General features: G+C 28.6%; 1 protein-coding gene across 2 annotated transcripts; it reads right to left on the bottom strand.

The window, feature by feature from the left end:
- Positions 1–1,759: 1,759 nt before the first annotated feature.
- LOC107173597 (NFX1-type zinc finger-containing protein 1-like) lies at positions 1,760–23,741 on the bottom strand. 2 transcript variants are annotated; one of them, XM_089226408.1, is made up of 16 exons: positions 23,644–23,741; positions 16,330–16,370; positions 11,215–13,854; positions 11,068–11,151; positions 10,216–10,487; positions 9,943–10,086; positions 8,367–8,634; positions 8,032–8,236; positions 6,896–7,043; positions 6,526–6,678; positions 6,150–6,416; positions 5,835–6,072; positions 4,728–4,893; positions 4,484–4,595; positions 3,690–3,907; positions 1,760–3,094 (listed from the first exon to the last, which is right to left on the bottom strand). In XM_089226408.1, exons 3-16 carry the CDS (start codon positions 13,820–13,822, stop codon positions 2,032–2,034), a joined length of 5,946 nt encoding a protein of 1,981 aa, XP_089082534.1. In that variant the 5' UTR covers positions 13,823–13,854; positions 16,330–16,370; positions 23,644–23,741; the 3' UTR covers positions 1,760–2,031. The 2 variants fall into 2 exon arrangements, with proteins under 2 accessions (XP_089082534.1, XP_015379679.1); XM_015524193.2 differs by lacking the exon at positions 23,644–23,741 and adding an exon at positions 21,286–21,579.
- Between the last annotated feature and the right edge of the window lie 732 nt (positions 23,742–24,473).

Genomic DNA, 24,473 nt, shown 5'->3' with positions numbered 1-24,473 from the left:
ACTACGAAAAGGCCGTGACGTCTGCGCGTAAAATAATATAAATACAAACTTCCACAAACGAAAACGATGAAAACATAATCAATGGAAATCGCTATAAAGAGAATAATACCTATAATGAGCTCCTATAGCACGTTGGACGGATATTATCATATTATTTTAGCACACACGCTTGTTGTCTCGGCGGGCGGTAGCACGCTTTTTTTATGACCTTAATAATAATGCCCGAAAGTCGAACACTATATATAGGTACCTATTCACCTATATGTATTTATATATATACTCTGCACACTACACGATAATCGTAAAATAATTATTTTAAATAATATAACAGACGCACATTTTATCGGAAGCGATGCACATGCTCCCCGCTGGGATCACGAAATAACCGTGAAAAACGACAAAAAACATTTTTGTATTTTATTTCCAGCCGTAAAAAAAGTTTTCGAAATTGACAACGTGTACGGACGGACACGTCGCGGCGTCACCACCAACCGGAAATCAAACACATCAAAATCAAACGGAATCGTCGAGATTGAACCGTATGTACAGTGTACACGTGTAAATAATTAATAAATTGATTAAGTTTTCGCCTCTGCACATTTTATACAATCCACGGCATAACGTATATATTATATTATAATATATACTTAAACGAGTGATATTGATTTACATTTAATGAGAGTATTTCTATACAGTATATACATAGATATAATAATAATAATCATTAATTAATACGTATACGTGCTGTATAAAATATTAACGGTTGACAATGAACAAAACCTATATTCTCGAAGGGTCCACCGCGTACACTGTTCAAATGTTTTTAAGTTTAGAGGTTTAGAGGTCATATATAGCTTTTGACACAAGACCGAAAGACCGATTTAACTCAGTTCGTCCCACTTGCACGCGGCTTACCTGCAATATGCTATTTTTATTTTATTCATAAATCAAAATTAGAAGCCTCCCTTAAAAATGTCATTCTCTCGCGCTTATACATCCGTTAGGCCACACCTGCGTCCCGTAAAACCCCTAGAAATATATTTTTTCCATAATGATATGAAATAGTTATGACTTATAATCGTTGTCAGAGACGAGAGCCGCACGAATAGGTATGTTATAATAAGTTTATATATATATAGTCCCATTTTTCGATTTATGATCATTTGAGGGTATGAAATATAACATCGTAAGCGTCAAAAAGGTTATTTCGTATGTAAATATGAATTATAATACGCGGAAAATTGGTTTTGTTCTCGTTATTGTTAGAGCGGATAATATTGAAGTCAATGCGACAAGTGTATTGAACAGTGAACAATATAATATGCAATCACATTAATAGTTTGAATTTTACAGAGCTCAAAAAATATATTAAAAAAAGTATGCCCACAAAAAACCAAACCTGTCATATATGTTTTAACTATATAGTTTGTAATAGTTTAGAATATATTATATAATATATTCATAATTTGCAAAAAATGAGTCGTAAAATATAATAATATTTTTATGCGTTGATAAAAATAACCATAACGTATACTCATTATTTGTGCTATATAGTTATGGAAAATCTAAAATTAGTTTAAAGTACATAATTTTTAATAAATTATTCAGACATTCTATACTATTATTATTAGATTTATTAATATTGTTTTTGAATAAGATAAATATTTATTCATGTTTAACCATCACTATTTTAGTACTAAATCATACAATCAAGTGTCGTCAGGATGTTAAGTGATCTAATCATTTATACGAATTATAATTAATTTAAAAGATTATTTTATATTTATAAATGATATTATGCATTTCTATACATATTACATATAACACATTAAGACACCTTAATAGAGATATATTATTATAATTGACATAGTTGTAGCGCCGACGTAATAATATTAAAAATATAACACGGTATTATGGATAGGCAATTTAGGAGCAGCAATGCCGATGTACGTTTTCTCGGTATTTAAAGAGCGCCAGAAGCCAGACGCTTGTCGAAATATACAATAAAAAAAAAAAAAAACGTTCGTGTGATCAGTTCAAAACAAAATTGTTCATGTTGTTGGCCTCGCTCCATGCTACATGTGTAGAGCCATCCATTTCCGTTGCCACCGTCGTGCCCTCGACGTATCTGTGGTTGACGCCACCGATGTCCACGTTGCATTCCGGACACTTGGCCTGCACCATTGGTCCACCGCACTCGGTCACGCAGTAGATGTGGCCATTGACGCACTTGAGCCAGTGGCCTTGAGCCCTTCCGTGGAAGCTCACCGCCATTGCCTTGTGAATCATCTTCCGATCGGCGGCGTTCGCTGCCTTCAGATTCTTAATGGCCTCCCGCACCTGACCGTAGAGTCGTTCCACCTCGTCGTCCGTGTCCTGATCATATGGCTTGGCAGCCGTCAACAAGGCATCCACGCTCATCACCAAATCTATGGACGACGATGGGGCATGCAATCGCATATAGTCGGCGTTGGTCTTCACCTCGGCCAGGTCCACTAGCCTGGCGCCGCGGATCATTTCCGTGTTGATGTCGGCCGCCTGCTGCCTGGACAGACGGCCCGCATACACGACTATCGCGGTCAGCAGCCAGACAAAGTGGCCGACCACAGCGTCCTTCGCGCCGCCGACAGCCAAATCCCGGATGCGCTTCTCGTATGCAAAGAACGATTCGGCGAGTTGGACGGTGGACGTCCACGAGTCGAGGTCGATGGTGGGCTCGGCGCCCAACACGATCCTGCGCATGCGCTGCAACAGTTGCTCCGACGAGCGGTCCCATAGTTTTTTCACGTCCGCGAACCGCTCGCTCGTCTTTTCGACGTCCTTGAAGGAATGGTTCAATGTCTTCACTAACAGCTTGAGGGCCTCCTTCTTCTCGCTGATGGCTAACAGATCGCGGTTGCCGCTGAGTTTGGTCACGATCTCACAGATGTCCTTCTGCACAGCTTTCACGTGGTTCTTGAACCTAAGCGTTTTCAGAATGGACATCTTGCACACAGGACACTGTTTAAGGGCTATCTCTTCGCTGTTCTGATTAATCCACTGTTCCAGACCTTTGGACTCAACCGTGTGTTTACAGTCTTCCAGATAAACGAACCTGCGCGACAAATGTAACTCATATAAATTTAAATGATATATTATAATAGTAGGTAAATAAAATACAGCCGATGACTAGGCAATTTATAATAAAAATAATAATTATTAAATAAATGCTCTATTATTCTCTGTAACCGCTTGGTTTATGTTCGAAATTTGATTGTTATTCATCGAATTAAATAATATTTGTTTAGGTCAAAATCTGATTTCATTAAGGTTAGGTCTGTACTCATTAATAACTACATTTAAATAATCTGCACCTAACCCACGGCGTTGAAGTAGTTTCGAATATTTTCAACTGTTTGGTATAATGCGCTGTAATGGACAACACGAAATACGGCGAGTGGCGACGACTAGACTGCAGTATAATAGTAATACCTTAGTGCCCTATGAGTTGTAATCATCATCGAATATTGATCCTCTTAATTCAATTTGGAGTACTAATTTAGTGAGAATACAGATCATTCATGTTTTTACAACGTGATCGTGTTAATTTGTTTCAATTTATTTATAGTAAACTACGTTTATAAGATTTCTATCACTGAATAATATGATAATAATAACATAATAAAATATTTTAGGTATTGTATACATGCCTTGCATCTGGTTCGTCTTCGTGACCAAATAGAATATTTGTTACTTCCGCCTTATTGCATACGCGACAAAGAGGAGGACATGTTTCACCACAAAATCCAATGCACTTGTGTTTGCATTTCAATTTTTTAGGACACGGTTCGTAGCAAGGCGGCCGATCACAATCGTCGCTGCATACTTTGGTGCACTTAAAATGTTTACATTTCCAAACACACGGTTCCTGATCAAAATGATTACAATAAAATAATTAATAATAATAATTCAAAAATTGTTGATGAATTTCTAAAATGTTATATTATCAAACATAATATGTAACACATATATTATGTACAGCATGGATCATGGATGATATATATATTGTTATATTGTAATTAATTTACGCTTAACAACTTAATGATGTTAAAAATTCTTTATTATAACAATAAGTTTGATGACCTTGTATGTCAGAAACACTTTAATTAGATAAAAAAAAAAAATATATATATTGTTCTATACTCTATACGTATATACATGAAAGTGTTTTTTTTTGTCTAGAATATAGAACATTCAATGTTACATAGATATAAAGCTGACAAGTGAGATAATGAGAAAACACGGCAGGGAACAACCGTATTATGCGCGATGAAATATAAATGAAAAAAGTTATATTATGGAGATTAATTTTTTTATACATAGTTTGAAGTTATATTTTATATATAATTACATAATATTGTAAAAGGCAGAACAATACGTGCAATTATTGTTGCTAAAAAAGAATATAAAATGTATATACTCAGAAGAACCTCATAGACCATACCTGGCATGGTACGCACGGAACACTACACGGAAGTGGACATTCAGAATGTGTACAAGTGTAAGCACATTTTTTTTCGCACGGAGGACACGCTTTTTTGCATGGATAATTGCATCTATATACATAAACAAATATACAAAATCAACAACGGTCAATTATTTAGAATTCTAGAAATTGTACAATATTATATGATTAATATGTGAATATATATTGAATATGTAGAATACATTGTACAGTATACACGCACGTGTGATTGCAAGGATTAATTTTGTTACACATTTCTTTGCACGGTACGTGCAGTCGCCCCTGCTTACATTTTCCACAAGTACCAGAACACAAATCACCACATGATAACATTTTCAAACAAGGCTCATTGCATTTGTCGAGGACATACTGACTGCTACTATCAAATTCTAAAAACAAACGTGTAATATATTTATGTGTAAGTAGGTATTATTCAAAGTATGTTACGGAGCTGCATTATTATTAAAAGTGAACTCAGGCTAAATGAAAATATAATGGCTCCAAGCCTTTCATCATGCGGTTTCAAGTGTACATTCTTACTTTGCTAAGAAAAACTATTGGTGAATGTTAAATTTGTTTAACTTCCAAAGGAGATATTGAGGAGCCAATTCATTCATAGTTATTACAAGTAATTTAATTTGAGTAACGTACATGAAGATCTATAACTATAATACAGCTATGCGCCAATATATTTATATATATACATATCAGTAATTATGTATATAATATGTATACAAGAAATATATATACTAGAAACCACACTATGTATGAACTACTATAGATTTATCCCTTATGGCTTTTGCATTAAGTAACCACTAACCATACATATTTTAGTATTATTAATTTTAAACCTTAATTAATTGGCCTCCGTTCAAATTAAAAAAAAAAAAAATAGTTAGGCTGTGAACTAAATACAGGGTTCAGCTTTCAGCTTCACTGAATGTATTTCATGTTTTTCATCATATATTATTATATTACTATTCTTTATATATATATATATTATTTTATATAGTACCTATATAAAATAGATATTAGTGATTGTGATTAGTATCTTTAAATGTATTATTTATAAACGTATAATGTATATAATATAAAACATTTAAACATATACCATGGACTTGAGTAATTTGGGACAGAATCCGAGTGGCTAGGTCATAGTTCCACCTATGACTATTGTTTGTATTATATTTTTCAAATTGATTTACAATCAGTTGAATAAATTGATCTTTAGTAATTAGTTTTGAAAAAAGAAATTATTAGATTGTTTTTTGCATCAATTTAGAGTTTAATCAATGAGTTACAAATATAATATAATACGAGTATAAGTTACCTTTATCTACGTCGCTACAATAAACCCACATCTTACTGTGACCGCATGCGAGCTTTCCCTCTTTCAATACCAGTTCTTTACATTTTTTGGGATCACAATCATTTCCACATCTGTATTTGCATTTATGTCCACAACTCATTGTACGCGTGCATTTTTTAGAGCAGATGACATTTCTTTCAGGATTTATTTGGCATTCTATTTTACTCTTATGTCCACATTCCGGGTGTGTTTTTGTGATCTAAATAAAGTCATTATTTTAAAAAAAAATTACAATAATTTATTGCATTTAGTATATTTCAGTGTGTAACAACTTACGATAACTTTGCATTCCTTGCATTTCTCATAGCACATTAGTCGACATTTGTGACCACATTCTAATATGCGATTACACGGGAGGTGTTTCGAGCACTGGATATTTTTTATGTCATCGCTACAGTTTACAAGCTTTTTTAAATGTCCACATTCCAATAATTTGTCAACCTTTACTACACAATTTGAACATTCTTCGTAACATTTTTTCAGACATTTGTGATTTTGAGAACAATTTTTATTCAGTTTTGAACATGGTTTAAAGCATGTATACTAAAAATAATTTTAGCGATAAAATATAAAAATATACAACATCAGAAAACATTAGCAATCACAAAGTATATATATTATAGTTATGACTTAAAAAAAAACAATGATTTACTTTTTCGTGTGTCGGGTCGTTATCCTTGTGACAATTAAGCACACAGGAATGTCCACATTGTAATCGATAAATACATTTATCTTTACATTTAGGTTGCTTATCGTAACACTTTTTGATTGTTTTATGCCCACACGTTTCCAACAAAAACTCCACCTGTTCAAAAGCATAAGTGATTTTAATTTAGAAATAATCATTTTTAAAATACATATAGTCTTTAAAGTATTTACGGTCCGCGGCCTACAGTTGGTAATATTTGTAATGATTATGATCACAAGGAACACATTAATGTATTCGATGAAAATCATTAAAATTAAGAACTTTATTTACTAATCTATTAATAACAATTTTGTAATAAAATATGTGGACAAACCTCTTCCATGCATTTGAATTGTTTAGGGTCAACATAACAAGGCAGTGAGGTTTCATGACCACACGGTAATGGCTTAACCATATATACCATACATTGTCCGCAGTTTTCAGCACACTTTTTCTCACAAGGATGGTTATTTTCACAAGCCCTGAGATAGGTATCAAATTTTATAGACTTGAAATGTTAAAATATCATACAATAATAAAATCAATTATCTATTAAATAATTAAAATTAATTATGGTAATTTGAATCATACTTTTAAAATACCTAAGTATTAAATGTTGATAAAACTATTGGATTATTGTATGTATTTGAATTAGATTATTATACGTATTATTACCGATTCACCCTACCCAAAAGTTATTACTTACCCTTATGTGTAACAATAATATTTATAAGAATATTACCAACTATGTTATTAACGTAATAATAGATAAGTAAAGTTAATGATATAAATTTAATATCTTAAATGTGTACCAGCTACTTTAACTTTTATATTATAGAAAAAATCCGAATTGCTATCAATTTTTTTTAATCACCATCATCATCACACATAAATCCAGATCTTGAAACTATAGTTTTATTTTTTTAACACATTAAGAATAACTAATACAAAATAATCATTTTTTCAATCACTTTTTCTTAGAAATCGTTTTGCGTTCAATTTTAGTCGTTGGATGTATGTTTCCATATAAAATCTTAAAACACCTGTAGTATTTATGCCCTTACATTTTTTAAACATGAACTACAAAAAATAAATTAATGAGAGTATTTAAAAGTGTATATTTAAAATATATTAAAAATTAAAGTTTGTTAAATGTATAATTTCATAACATTATGTTGTACCTATTGCATATTTTTGAGTAGGTATAGAAATATTTGGTTAAAATTATATTGAAAAAATGTCAACTCCTAAAAACAATTTTAAGATTTTTAACCAATGTAATTATTGTGAAATAAAAACAACATTTAACTTTTCTTTATTAAGAACAAACCAAAACCGAGATGTAATAATAATTTTTTAAAACCGAAATCATCAAAATGTATTTACACTAATTTCAAGCTATTATGAATACATTAATATTATAAAATTATTAATTATTAATTTATTAATATTATTATGATATGCATTTACCTATTACATGGTTGTTGGCATTTTATGAAAGTTTTATGTTCGCGATCATAGACATGACATATGCTTGAACAGTAATGACCACATTTCATCAAATCATTGCAAATCATGGAACACCCACCTTCTAAAATTGGATTAAAATCCTCACATTTTGAAACTTTTGTTAAAGCATCACGATGAACTTCACATTTCAAAGTTAATTCATTGCCTATTAATAAATATGATACATTACAAAATAATATGTAAAATATGAGATTTAACAGATCTATTTTAAATAAAACATTTCAAAATGCGTGTATATTATATTATATTATATTATATTATATTTTAATATTTACCAAACGAATCTTGATCGACAAATTTTTGTTTTATTTCTTTCCATAAATTACCCGAGTTGTATAGATTTTCCATATTTCCTATTATGTATAAACCATTCTTCGCTCTAGATAGAGCTACACATATTCGATTTTCGATTTTCAAAAAACCCACATTACCGCTTTCATTACTTCTCACTAACGACAGCAATATAATATCATTTTCTTCACCTTGATAGTTATCAACTACTTGAATTTTCATACCATCTAAATTTGAATATTTTTTTTGTAACTGAAAATAAAAATATTAACAAATTAAAAATTTTCTTTATTTAATCCATTTAAAATAATTCTTCAATTAGTCCCATGTCTTTTTTGTTTTATAGATTCTTAGCGGAACGATTGATTTTACAATGATATTTTTTTTTTAATTATACAGTATAGATTATAGAACCTCGATTATCCGAACTAATTGGGACCACACCTAGTTCGGATACGCTAAGTTCGTATATTGGAAATATAAAATTAAAAAAATTATAATTATGTATTAATTATTAATTATTTTTGTAGTTAAATATTTATGATTATGATTAATATAATATCGCCAGGATACGAGTTTTCACGTTCGGATACACTAATTATAGCTCGGATAATAGAAGGTTCGTATAACGGATGTCCGGATAATCGAGGTTCTACTGTATATACATTTTACAACATCGGATATAAGTCGATTTCACATGGCGTAATTTTCTTATTTTGTTGTAATTCAAAAACGAATAACCGTGTTCTTGAAATTTTCATTATATGTGTATTTTATTATTTTATAAACTTCTAAAATTTTCAAAATATTTTGATCGTTTTGCTCGTTTTTGGACGTAGGTATATGATTTTAATTTTTTTTTTTTAGTTTTTCTATAAATGTTAATGAAATTTTATTTTGTTGTGTTAAAAAGCTTGAAAATTAATACGACCCTTTTGTTGTTTTGTTACAATAGCAGTTGAAACATTATATTATTGAATTTTTTCATTAATGTAATGCTCTATCATAGGCGGCTCCAAGAATGAATCTCAGGTGCAGCCATATGTTAAAATTTAAAGGGGGGAGGGAGAAGTCTTGAAATTTATACAAATTAAAATTTTTTTACAGAAAAAAGAAATACTAATAATTAGTTATATAGGTTGCTAAGGCCTTCGGCCAAGACTCTATAGGTCACTTTACTATGAATATATATAACCTAATGATAATTTTTCAAATTTGGCATAGGCAGAATTTCCAATGAAAAATTGTAATTTATATGTTACAATGTTATATTTTATTTCCATTTGCTAATTATTATATAACCCCATGGTAAAATTTTTGCGGCGGCTGAAATATCAGATGCAGCCAAGGCTGCAGTGGCTGCACCCGTAAAACCTAGAGCCTATGTGCTCTATTACCTATGATCCCTACTTGTCCCCTCTCTCCTAGACCCAGCATTAAACATACACATTATGCTAATTTGAAAATTAAATGTTTTTTAAATGACGAATGTTATTGCAAAATTAAAATATTGATATGTATCAGTATTCAATAAACACTATGTAGGTATGTTATACTTACTGAACGCAATTTAAACATTTGACCGCTATAGGTAGTCAAAATTGTCACTTGTTCGGGCCTGTAGTCTTGTAGTATTAAATGCCTAGCAAACATAATTAAAAATGACGCTTCGTGGTCATTACTCTTGCTTGATATTTCCTCGACCTAAAGGTGTATACAAATTATAACTATAGTCTTTAGGTATGAAGTGTAATTTTATTATAACAACAATTTGAACAATTAATCACATATTATCCTTAAATTTGCACGTTATGTAGTGAACATTAAAAATACCTCAGTTTCAAAGTTAGTATGGTTGAGGAAAAATATGTCTTTGGTGACACCACGTATATGTGGTCTGTTGAGTACTGAAATGTGGTTTAACAGGTTGGGATAAATTACTGGTGTTATCAAAGACGACACTTCTGGTCGCATTCTATGCTGTTCGGCTAATGCGTAGTATGGCACGTCATTATTTACCATACGTTCAAACAAGGAAATGTCGAAGTGGAATTCTTTAGCCAGTTTATAGACTGCAGTACTAGGACGTAATTGTTTGTGATCACCTATAAGTCGTAAAAGCATTCTAGTTAAAAATTAAATACAAATAAACCAATTCTAGGTACCTCTTGTGTCCTATATACAGGGTGTAACAGAAAGACCTGGCAAAAAAAAAAAAAATCATGCAAATTCATCGTATGACAAATTTTTTAAATATTATATGATAAATAAATAATTTAAGAAATATACTCATGTCAGCAAATTCTCAAAAATCATATTTTTTTAAAAGTTATTGCATGCCAAATTAATTTAACCAAAAAAATATTGAATTTTAAAAAAAATTCTAAAAAATAAACTACTTGACTTAGATAAATCTTTTTACCATCAAAATTGTTTTTATAATCAGATTCACAAACAGGCTATTTTGAATTTATCCAAAACTTTTTTTTATTAAATTAATTTTTTTTATTTTCAGTTCTAAAAAATAAAACATAAAAAATGTATTATACATGTGGTGCTAGGTTCAATTAATGGACAAAAAATAAATAAATAAATAAAAAATATTAATGTGAAAAAAGTTAGTCCAAAAGTCAGTTATATCTGTTACACTTTGTATGATAAATGTATGATAGTCCCATACTTTACCTATAAGTATTAAATGTTGACAATGTCTAGTCAAAGATGCGATGATGTGTGCCTCCAATACTTCAGCTGCTTCTTCAACAACCACTGAAAATTTTTATTAAATATTGGACCATATAATTTAAAATATTCAATAACTTTAAATATTACCAATCGGAGACTGCAGTCCTTCAAGCAATACCCTATGCTTAGATGCTCCTGTTGTAGTCATTGCAATAATATGCTTTTTCTTTAAGATTTCAATATTTTCCATTTCCTTTAATTCTAAATATTGTTTGTGTTGATGATAATATTTTTTTTCAAGACTTAGTATTTTAGGATCAAACATATTTTTAGTAGTTTGCACCCAGTGAAAATATAATAACCATCTATTTCTCATTCTTAGTTTAAAAAGGTCTTCCGGAATCGTATTCCAGAAATATGAATTAATATTATTATCAGCTAAGTTTAACATTTGATTGATATAATTGTGAATTTTTTCCATTCTATAACAAATGTTTTCTAATTCTTGGTAACGTAAATTGTAATCATTGTTATTAGAGTAATAGCGATTGTTATATCGATATTTCATTCTTTTTGGTTTTAAGTCTTTTAGCATGTTAATAGCTTTATCACAGAGTTCTTTTACAGTTTTTAAAGTAAGACTGTAAATAATAATATCACGACGTTCAAAAATCATGTCCGGATCATCGTTTTCATAATATAAATTTTCATCATCTATTTCAATAATATTTTCAACTGCTAAAGTTTTTTCAGAGTTACAATGCTCAATAATCAATTCAACCGGATCAAAATCAAAATAATCGTGATCAGAAAATAGCCAACAAATATACTTCATTGGACTGGAAAAGAAATTTTGATGCATTATTGGCATTCCATTTTTCAATAGTGATAATTCTAAAATACCAGCATTTTCAGAAATGAATTTTTTACAATTTTTTAGATACGTTATATCATGTTCTATAGTTTTTATTTCATCAGTTGCACTCTTAATGGTTTTAAATATATTATACGATTTTCTATAGGTTTTTGTTACATTCTTCAACGTATAGTCTTTTACTATATTCGATTTCGTCTGGCCACCAATTCTAACAACATTGTTTGTGAATTTTAATATACCTTCCATAAATTGATCTAAGGCGTGATTAGTATAACATACGATTATTATTGGATTTTTTAATTTATTTGACTGTTCCAAACAGTACAAATTTTTAATAAATGTTTCGATTATCATCAACCCAATAAATGTCTTCCCGGTACCAGGTGGCCCTTGTATGATCGTAAATTCATTAGTTAACGCTGCTTTGAAGGCTTTATATTGCATTTCGTCTAATCCTAATTTTTCTCGTGTGGGCCATTCAGTATCGTTTAAAACATTAAATGGTTCCTCGTCATTGAAATTGAACATTTTTACAGATAAAGATTTTAAGTAATTAGGATTTTCTATTTTATTACCGGCTGAAATAATATATTTTTCCATCGGAAAATTATTACCGTTTAAGTTTTGAAGAACTTGCATGGCACATTTATATGGTTCAAAATACACTTCACTCTCGACCATGGTAAACGATGATGTAATGATATCTGACTGTATGTCGCCAATCAATTCTACAATTAATTGACCATTTTCCAAATATTTTTTATCACGTCCCAATACAGTACCAATAAAAAAATCATTGAATTCATTCACAGTAAATAACAATAGTGACCCATACATTAATCGTTTGGAAATGTCCCAGTTGATTTTCAATTTATTGTTTTTATTGAAATTTATTAAATATCCCAATTTATCTTGTACAAATATTTTTTCTACGTTAAAACGAACGTTGTGATATATCCGAATATTATTAATTCTTTTCGGTCTTTCGTTACGATTTGTATTATTTTCTTTATAACACTTAATCCCCTCACGAAGCGGTGCAATAAAATCTTCACGTAAAAGACGAAACTGTACGTCTAAATAATGTTCTACACTCTGATAAGCTCCCTTTGTAATGTTAGGACGTAAAAAAGGTCTTTGGTAATTCATGTCAAATGGAGTAGGATAAACAGATAGTACTCGAAAATCCTCTGGTGGTGTAGCGTTTTGAAGTTCATTTTTATTGTCATCTTTTGTTTTATTGTCTGATTTTAGGCTTGTAAATTGTTGTAATATTTTTGCTATTTTGTCCAATAACATGATATCATTTATTTTAAGATCAAGACAGTTGAGTTTTATGTCGTACAGAACCATTCTTATACAAATAATTAGGTTGCTTAAACGTTCAGCGGCGGTTTTCAGAAATAAGTCTGTAATAGACTGACAGACTATTAAACAATTTTCAAAAAACACTTCTAAATTCAGCTGCCTGTTTTTGTTTACTTCAGTGGGAGTAGTGAGAATATATGACTTCAAATGTTCAATAAATACTGAGTTCAAACATATTTCAGTTAATATGGACTGCTTGCTCACCAAATACTCGGTGTTACAAATCTTCGCAGTGATCTTCATAAGCAGGAACAACCAATCTGGATCTTTATTTTGTTTAAATAAATCTATGAAACCGTTGGATTGATTACATATCACCAAAACAATATCCGACGGTTCTTTTTTGCTCAACTCTTCCAGATGCTTGAATCCAAAATGTTTTCTTCCTACCGGTTCTTGACGGCTTTTAGAATTGACACTGTCCGCTCTTTGCGTACCATATCTACTCCTTAAGTTATAATTTTTGTATGGATGAAGATAACCGTATTTGCTTTGATCTTTGTGCTCCATAATTGATAGTTAATATTATCGGTATTTACATCCTAGACAATCAAATAGTTAATACATACCTATTAAATATTAATTAAATATAGAACTCTAATCAAGAATCAATAAAAAGGTTGCTTTTTACGAAATAACTATTTTTTAAATGCAAACGGTTATAACAATATTTCACTAAATTTTTATAGCACTTAAATATTTTTTATTGAAGAAAATAATCATTATCTATAGGCACCATCTGTGTATACTCTATAGAATAATACCTAAATGAGTTTAACATCGTTTAAGTTATTTTTTTTTAATCAAGTATAATACATTTTAAGTACTTAGGTATAACTATACAGATGTATAGAATGTGTATAGGTACCTATTCAGATATAATTCACAAAAAAAAATATTATAGCATCAAATTGTTACATTATTCAATACAATTTTAACTTGTAACACTAGGTAGTAGGTTTCGCAATCTCCATTCATTAATTTTAAACTTATTAACTATCCTAAATAAAGCGTTTTAACATAGAAACGTATTATATGTAAGATTCATTAAGATGTATTAATATTATGTAATAATTTACTTATTAGTAGGCAAGAAACAAGAAACGTTTACAACAAATATTAACAATTAGTCACTGGTAATCATTAAATTATCTGTTCTAAGTAGAAATGCATATTATTACCTAGTCATATTTGACATTTTGACAATGCATAACACATGTACCAACATATTTATTAGGAATTGTTATCAATAATTGATGCTCTTTAGAAAAGATATTAAAAACAATTTTTTTTTCTACAAGCTATTTTTCTACAGCCAAATTATTTATAACTCAATTTATTGTTAAATAATAACCTTGAACTATTATGGTTACATATTTTATAACTATTGCATTACAAGCACACTTAATGACTAGTTTTTATAACTCAAGGTTTTAAAATATTATACACAATTCATCCATAAATTGTTCTAACTGAAATTCAAAAAAATAAGTTTTTCATTGGTCAATGGCGGAAATTATAAATATATTTGACTAGACGCAAACACGAGGCGAAGCACAGACTGTCTTTAAAATTAAAATAGTATTAGTGTATTACAATTTACAATTGCATAGCCACTATTATACAACTTACTGAAATGACATTGCCTATATAAATTAAGTTAAGATAGTTTACATAATTTCTAACTAATATTAATATTTGATAGTTATAGTAAAGCCTACAGCATTCTTTAAAAATTGTTGTTATATAATGGTATAGAAAATGAATTCGTAATTCAATCACTACATGAGATATATTAGCAGAAGAGCATGGCTCACATCAGCTGTGATAAAATTATCACATTTTTAGATTCCAAGAGGAACGATGATGTGATGTGTTTGTCTTACGCAATATTTAGGATCAGTAAAATAATTCAATCTTTAACTTCAAAAGTGATTGATTTCTGGTAGTAAATTGGATCCAAATAATGATACTTTGATGAAGAAAATATTAAAAATACGGAATAACGGAAGGAAGAAACAAAAACCAGTTATTGACATATTCAATTTTGTTTTATTGTCATAATTCCAATTTTTTAACTGTGAGAATTGATCACCAAGTATTTATAAAAGTAATTTTTAGAAATACCGTTATGGTATAATTTTCAAAGTATGTTAGTTATTTATGAGCAAATATAGATGTTGGCATTTTTGAATTATATTTATTTTTTATTTTAAGCGTTTGAAATTTAAAATACAAGAACATTTTTCAAGACTCTTTAATTAGTGTATTGACATTCAAGTAGCAGAACTTAACACTTCCCACCATTACATTTTATACTATTTTTACTATTTATAATGTGTTTCAAAATATTATATTTAGATTAATTTTAAGCTATTTATGTTTAACTAACCTCACAATAAATTTAATCTTCCCATTAATGTTATTGTATATGTTTCAAGTTTCTATGCTTTAAATCTCTTTCACAATGATAATATAAAAATCGTTGTGTTCTATATTTTGAATTCCAATTTCGTCAAAGCTTAAATTTCGAACGTTCATTAAAAATTAATATGTCATTCTTAATTTGATATGTATTTATTGATTTAATAAAGACTTTTAATAAGCATTGCATTAAATGTTTAAGCTCCTCGACTTTAATGTCTAATTTAATTATTGATAAATATATAAAATAAATATCACTCAATAGCTAAAATAGTAGTTTGAATTATAATATTTAATAATAGAGTAAAATAAATTTTTTGATTGCATAATTTGTGACAACAACATTACAATCATAATTAAATATCTTGCAGAATTTTTTATTTTCTCCAACAAGAGAAAACAAACTATCAAAACTCTCGTTGTCAAACTAACCAAGTAATAATATTAATAATAATTGTAAAACTAATAAAACGTTTCTATTGATTTTACTAGAATTTAAAATTATAAATTATTACATATATCATATTGAATTAAATATTCCATCAGCATCTCAAAATTAGAAATTATTGAATTCTATAATTAAGTATACTCACACTTTTTCAAAAATGCATTTCAAAACTGCAATGTTTGGAAGCTGTAACAAAAACAATTTATATTTTTCAAGAAGTATAGCTGAATTTTGAAATTGTATTATAAGATTCGCAATGAATAAATAAGTATGCTAAATGTTAAGAGTACATTTAAACGTTATCGGAATCACTAATGTTCATCTTAAAATCTTTGAGTATTTTTTGGTTAGTCTATGATATACATTAAATATTCTTAGCAGACTAATCGTCAATGACTTGATTACTATGTTATCTATAGGTTTTGATTAATAAACCATTAAGTTTATACAATATTATTTATACTTAATAAAATAATATTTTTACTTAATACATTATAAATATATAATGATAATTGTTGTATTATATGCATTCATTATGGTTCACATATAGACACACAATCTTCTATAACTTCTACAATAATAAAACGCTACCTATGTAATTAATTTTTTTCTGCGGAAAGCATCAGATCTAGACCTCTAATATATTAAACATCAGCTCCTAGAATATTTATTATCTCCAGGGAACTTTTTCTCACCTCTACCGGCTACCGCCGATCCAGCCACAGTTACCACGCTTGTTGTTCATCAGTTCATCACTTATATTTTGACATGGATGTAATTTCTTTGGATGAGGTCATTCAAAATAATTTTCTTATACCGAAAATACTTATTTTTTTAACTTAATAGTTAATACTAATTCTATCAAAAAAAAAATAATATGTATAATACATTTTTTTACGAATTAAAAAAAAAAAAACTAACACTTATTAAGAAGTTTTTGTTTTACTTGTAGTTTTTTTTTATTAAAGTTACAATTTGTTTATATTTTAACATTAATTTTCCTTGAGATTTTAGAGATAGATAACTAATATGCACTATAGCTCCAAGTTATTTTTATGCTTTTTCTTTTTAAATGTATGTATTTTCATCTTTAATAAAATGGTGGATTGTTGGATTATGAAATGGTATTATTTATCTTACTTAATTTTAGATTCTGAGCGGAGCGAGGAATGTGCATATTTATTTTACTGTTAATAAAGTAATTAATTAATAATAATTAATAATAAAAAACCAGATTGTCGTACGAGTGGAATACACAAACACGCGAAGTTTAAAAGGTTATAACTTTAAAGTAAGTCTAATCGACAAGTACTGATTGCACTATTATGGTTTATACTCATTGAAACATATTATAAGCTTCAAAAATCGCCTGGGCGCTATTCTGTATTTATGTCACAAAATAGCTATCATAGTTAAATATCTTACATTTAAGAAATGACTTTTTTGGGGAGAAAGAGGGCAAAAAAAAAGTTGCCCAGGGGCACAGAAATGTTTAAATATGGCCCTTGTTGGTGAGCGGAATTTCTTCAAACTATAACTTATAAAAACATACTATTGCGATGTAATATGTCAAATCGACATTCGGTCTCATTATCAATTTTATCTATTGAACAATAAATAGCTGTAGATACTTAGTTAGGATATTTATCTGATATTTATGTATTTAATATGTATTTAATAATCTTTAGGAAAACCCCTTGTACCTATAGAATTATCTATACTATAAAACATGATACAATTCATATTATTAAAGTTAAACATTCAACATCTTGGGAATGATGAAAGTACAAACGGAACACGAGTATAAATGGCGCTTTTTTAATTTAAAAATGTTGGGGTGCTGATATTGAAATAATATATCCCCGGTATAAGTTTGAAATTTTGATAACAGTGAAATCACAAATCTTGGTAAAAAAAAAAAACAAACAAACAAAATATTTGTAATTTAAAAAATTTTAAGTACCGTGAACTGTCACTTCTACCAGTATGATGGGCTGACGTCACTGCTTAATCGTATCACCTAAATATTCTAACAGGTAATTTACACCTATCAACGTGCCTAATACGTGGTAAATAGGTATTAGTATTTTTCATTGCAGTAATGTAGTATACAATTATGAAAGGGGTTTATAAGTTATTAGTTAGGAATTTAAAGCAATAATTTTTTTTTTTTTATGTAACTAATAATAATAATAATAATACTTTATTTTGCAAATAAGAATACAATACATTTAAAAATAACTAATAAGTCAATATACAGTATGCTACACTTCCTATAAGCATAGCTTGTATTGGGAGAGTAGAGTCCAGATTAAAATTAAAATATAAATGTTATATTGCCAAAATGCCAGAAAGAATAAACAAAATTTAAAATTAAGCTAGGTTTAAGATGTAACAATAATATATGAGTTAAGATTTGCTTAAATAATATCAAAGTTAAGATTATACAAAATAAATTTAAATTCCTTAACACTTTTAAATTTAAATAAATTAATACACAATTTTTTACATAAATTTGATCCTACTTATAAAGTACAAATAAAGTACAATGAGAACCAAAAGTTGTAACACTATTAGAAACAATATTAATATTTCGTTTATATCTGGTATTATTATCACGATTTACATTGGTCAATAGATGCTTATGTTCATATAATAGTAAGAATACATTGGTATAAAATATTTTATCAAGGTTTTGAACATCGAGTTCATTAGAAATATGCTTTTTACTCTAAGATTTGGGTTTGCATTAATAACAATTTAATTATACTATTTATTGTGACTTTTAGTTTTTCGAGTTGTGTGTAAGTGTGTGCACAGCCCCAACACATTATTCCATAACTAAAAATAGATTGAACCAAAGCAATGTAAATAATTCTCTTCGTCTTAATATTAAAGTAGCGTTTAACGTCTTTAAAAATAAAAATAAACTTACGTAAACTGGAGATTAAATTATTGATATGATATGACCACTTTAATTTAAAATATAAAGTAATTCCAAGATATTTATATATTTCTACTTTTTCCAAAGTATTACATTTACAATTTAAGTTATCTATATAGAAAAATTTACAATCAAAAGAATGTAATTTTAGCTCAAAGTTATGATTTAAATAATTCTCTTTGATTTTAAAAATCATATATTTAAATTTAGAAGTACTAAGCATTAACATATGATTATCAAACCATATTTTAACACAGTATAATAGTGAATTCGCTTTTTTATATAAATCGTTATAATTGTCACTATGTAGCAATATGGCGGTATCATCAGCAAAATAAGAGATGTTTAAGTCGTCATTTAAATTTAATAGACCATTTATGTAAATAAGAAATAAGATAGGACCCAATACAGTTTCTTGTGGTACTCCATGTGTAATATTAACAGGATCACTAGTAACTAGTAACCCTATTTAATCTGACAACCTGTGTTCTATTTGTTAGGTAAGATTTGAAAAGGTTTAATGCAGAGCCTCTAATCAAGTTTTTTTATTAAAATATCACGATTAAATGAGTCAAAAGCTTTTTGAATATCAAGAAAGATGCACATAACTTTATTTTTACAATCTAGGTTCTCACGAATAAATTTATTTAGAATAAGCAGAGGGTCCATAGTTGATTTACTTGGTAAAAATCCAAATTGATTATTAGAGAAAAATTTATGTTTATTTAAAAAATCTAATATTCTGGACTTCAGCAGGCATTTTTCAAAAAAATTTGATGTGTTAAAAATAGCGAAATAGGTCTGTAATTCCCACAATATTGAGTATCACCAGATTTTTACCAGAGGAATTACAATGCATTTTTTAAATGATTTTGGGTAAACACCAGTTGAGATTATTTGATTGAAAATATATAGAATAGGATCAATAATATTATTAATAGTATTTTTTAATTTAGTTTTTGTTATTCAATAATCAAGGAATATAATATTTTTAGGTTTAATCAATGAAATATATCTTATTATTTCTACCTGTGAAATAGGGTTTTAAATTGAGTATATAACATTTTTTATTTAGCAAACTCCACGGTATTTTCAAAAAGCCATTTTTATCAATATCATATTCTATGTTTTTCCGACATTTGCAAAGAAGTTATATAGTTCAATACTAATATCAATATTTTAATTCGACATATATAGTATTATACTATAGTATTTTGTATTTTATTTAATAACAGTTACTAAAGTACTATACCTATAATATTAAAACATTTAAAACACTAGAACGTACTCGCATGAATGTATACTAGCGGAATAAGGCTGAAGTGCTAGCATACTTTTGTACTACCTACTTAAGCATATTTTTATTTTGTTTTGTTATTAAGTGCTAGACATTTGAGATTTTGAGTTGAGACGTCTGAGGAATCGTAGCTGAATTCGTATAATTCGAAAGAGTAGATACTGGAGGTTCTTTTGCTTTACGTATGTACACATGTTATTTTATTATACTATATTACAACTAGTTTTTATATATTAATAATCAGATAAAAACCGACTACACGCCGAAACCCACTACCCACGCAAAATATGTACCAACGAATAACAAATTCCATTATTGTCTAGACATTGTTAAACATACAATTTCTGAAGCTTATATTTAAAATATCTATAATTCTATATTTGATGATTATATTTATAATATAAATATTATAATATATATATTATATTTATTATATTTGATGATATTATCACGACGATGGACGATAGGCTGCAAGTGATCGTGTAGTAACTATAGTCACAACAGAGAAAAACAGGAAAGACAAAAATAAAACTATTGAATTTTCCTCCAGGAGACAGGACTGGACAAACTTATTTAACCATTTGAAAAAACACTACCTCATTATAATAATTATACTCATATAATTTAGACATTTTTTGTTATTAAACCCTTTCTATTACTAGGTATTAAGGATTATTAACTATTACCTACTTATTAGGTATGATCATCACAAAAGTACAAAGCGAACAAGTATAAGATGTACAAGGCAATTTACAAACTTAAGATTACACTCAATGTCTTCCTACTGTAGGTGAACAATAATTGTACAAGGAATATTAATTAACGATTATCATATAATATTATTAACATGAATATTATACCTTTTTAAGCGGCGGAATGACAGCTAGTGCACACTACAAACATAAGTTTTTGTAGTTTTAAATCACGAAATCAATTGTTGTTGTAGAAACGGAAGACGTGCATTAAAAAATAAAAAATGCACCTCGCAAAAACCAATTACAAATTAATACAACGACGATGTGACAGATGACAAAGAAAAATTACGTAGGCCAATGAGTGCTCGAGTTTTAGCGGCGTTTTTTGTTTGTGATGTGTCTGACAGCGTTCGTGTAATGAAGTGTTTACCATGGAGTAATAGTTATTTTTTCATAGTAAAATAAACTATAGGTTTTTTATGCAATACCACGATGGTCGATGGACAAAAGGTTTGTCAAAGACAACAGAAACGGCGATAACAACGCAGCTATATATATATATATATATATATAAATTATATTAAGTAAGTTATCTATGGTTGGACGTATGTGGTAGAGGATCGTTCCCCGTACAGTAGGGCCAACCATCTACGCGTACTTGAAAAATAATATCAATAATAATTATGGAAATAATAATATAATGAAGTGACCGTGATAATAACTAGCACAGACTAATAAAATTAATGACAATATAACGTGTTAAAAAGTAATTTTTATCTTAGCTATTCATAGGCGATTTAGTAGTTACTATAGTTCAACACTTAAAAGCTATTGTAGCATACATACAATTGAGTATACTTAATAATACTTAAACATTTAATTACACCTAGTAAATAATAATAATAAAATATTTTTAAAATAATCGGAATTAATATAATACAAAAAGAAGGCCAATTTAAATGCGCTGGAATATTATTAATAATATTATCTAATGTGCTATAGAAAATTATACATGCCATTTTAATAATAATTAAAGGCTATGAGTAGGGTTCGGAAATTATAGGAGCAAAAAAAAGCAAAATATGTATGTGAATTTGCAAGAAAAAATTATAAAATATGCATGAAAAAATGTGAAATATGAAAAAAAAAAAAAAAATTATTTATCCATTAAAAATGTGTTATTTATTTATTAATACACACGAAAAAAGTTCTAAAAACATATATTTAAAAAAATTGTATTATTTAAAACTCTAATACATAAAAAATTATTCACAATAAGATAGTATTTTGACGTATGGTTTTTCTAGCGCAATAAGATTAAATGTGAATCACACCGTTAAATGTTGACAAATTTATCTTTTAGTAGAAAATAGGAAAGAACAATAAATAACAACGAATGATGCACGTTTTTCGCGTAATTAACGTTGTGTTATGTAACATTATTTAAAATAAATTGATGAAGAATGGAAAAAAATTTATTTTTGTAGAAAAAATATTAAATATGCGAAAATCAATGAAAATCGACGAAATATGCAGTTTTTCTCTAAAACAACTAAGTATTGTGAGGTATTTTAAGTATGTATACGACGACGGACGAAGCTTCGACTGCTTTGAGACTTATTGAAGCACTCGTACTTGTAGGATAGAACATAGAAAGCATGCGATTTCAAGCCAATTGGCACACTGACACTGACATAAATTTATACGCACCCCTGGCCACAACAACATTAACCTATGTTTATCGACTATAATATTAATAGGTAAAAATTAACTGTTAATTATAAATTATGAAAACAACTTAAGAATAATTATGTTGTGTAAATATGTAATATATGATTATAAATTGATATATATAAAAACCTACCTGATTAAAATCTTAAAAGTATGTTCTTTCATGATTCATGAACCTTATCAAAAATACTAAGTCAATCAAAATTATTGATTGTAAAAACACATACAGTCGATAATATTTGGACATAAAATTTAAGTGTATACTCTATATACTAAAAATAAACATCGTAAATCGTATAATTTATATTTTTTTGAAGTGATCCTGCATGTTATTACACTAGCATATTATTCCATATTCCAATTTTCAAAATAATTTCACTCATGTTGAGCTATTTATAGGCGGGTGAAATTTTCGACTTTTAGTTAAGTTCAATTAGTTTTTTAATTAATGTTGATAAACAATTTTCGCTCGGTCAAAAAACTTGAAAATATAACCCAAGGTTTTTTTTTTGACAAGTCTTAAAAATAATCACGAAATTGTTCAATTTACTTTAAATTAGGAATTCATAAAAATTTTCTTTTTATACCTATGATTTTTTTTTACCAGTAATATACAATCCATATCATTAAATATGTTGTTCAAAAATACGTTGTTTTGCTAATTTTTTTATGTTTTAGTATATAAAATGTATATAATATATTTATTTAGTATATATTTTTATCGGATATTTGCAGGTTGGTTTTTAAGTCATATAAATTCGCATTCTAATTATAATACGCGTGTATACTCACAAGGAACGAATGATTCTTCAGCATAGCTTTGATCAGTATCAGGGTGTTGAGCTTGGGTATGGACTTGATGACGTTCATCATTTCCTCTTCGCTGACCTCAATCGGCTGTTGGCAATAGTTGTCTCGCTCTGTGGGCAGCGTCTTAACCCCCGACCTTGTCACCCAGTCATGCTTTTTGACGGCTGGTAACGTGATCCTGGTATCTGGATCTTGGTCAAGGAGACGGTGCAACAGGTGCACCAGTTGTGGAGACGTTTCCGGTTCGACTGGCCACTGTACCGGTTGCGTGCGGATCTGCTCGTGCACTGCTAGCACCGAGTCCGCGGTGTACAGCAGCCGACCGTAGACAAATGCGTACAATGTGCACCCCTGCAAGTGCCCATACGTCCAGCGCTCGACCGCTGTACAACACTTCAGGAGCCGTAAACGCCGATTAGGTTAGATAAGAATGATAAGTATAGTAACAATAATATAGTTTAGTCTTAGTGCTAGAATAGTGTTGAATTCAAAAATGAATCCACAATAAGACTAAAATTCATTTAAATAAATAAAAAACGTCTGTTATTATTATATCAAGTATAACAATATACTGAATAAGTTAGAATAATTCATTATTTTCAGCCATTTTACATAATAGATATTATAAATTCAGCGAGTGAAAATTAGACAAATTTAACACTTTATAGTAAACTGGAAATGGCCGAATGCTGTGGCACAACAAAATAAAAAATTACAATTTATAAATTGAAATCTATTAAATGTTTAATTCAATATTTATTTAATTATATTACCTATTTTATGTTAAATTGATTAAGAAGACGAATATGATA

Source organism: Diuraphis noxia, unplaced genomic scaffold (genome assembly GCF_037042655.1).
Source record: "Diuraphis noxia isolate RWA-SAM2 unplaced genomic scaffold, SU_Dnox_SAM2 contig0004, whole genome shotgun sequence".
Classification (NCBI taxonomy): domain Eukaryota; kingdom Metazoa; phylum Arthropoda; class Insecta; order Hemiptera; family Aphididae; genus Diuraphis; species Diuraphis noxia.
Note: the sequence above shows the minus strand (reverse complement) of the source record. Positions and strands in the feature narration are given on the sequence as shown.

Bases quoted from the DNA above. Each gene is read 5' to 3' on its own strand.
- LOC107173597 (XM_089226408.1), bottom strand. From the start codon at position 13,822: ATGGAGCACAAAGATCAAAGCAAATACGGTTATCTTCATCCATACAAA. The intron at 8,635-9,942 runs GTAAGTATAACA...TTTTATTTTCAG, and splicing joins AAATGTTTAAATTGCGTTCA to TTACAAAAAAAATATTCAAA. The intron at 3,095-3,689 runs GCATGTATACAA...TTTGTCGCGCAG, and splicing joins GAAGACGAACCAGATGCAAG to GTTCGTTTATCTGGAAGACT.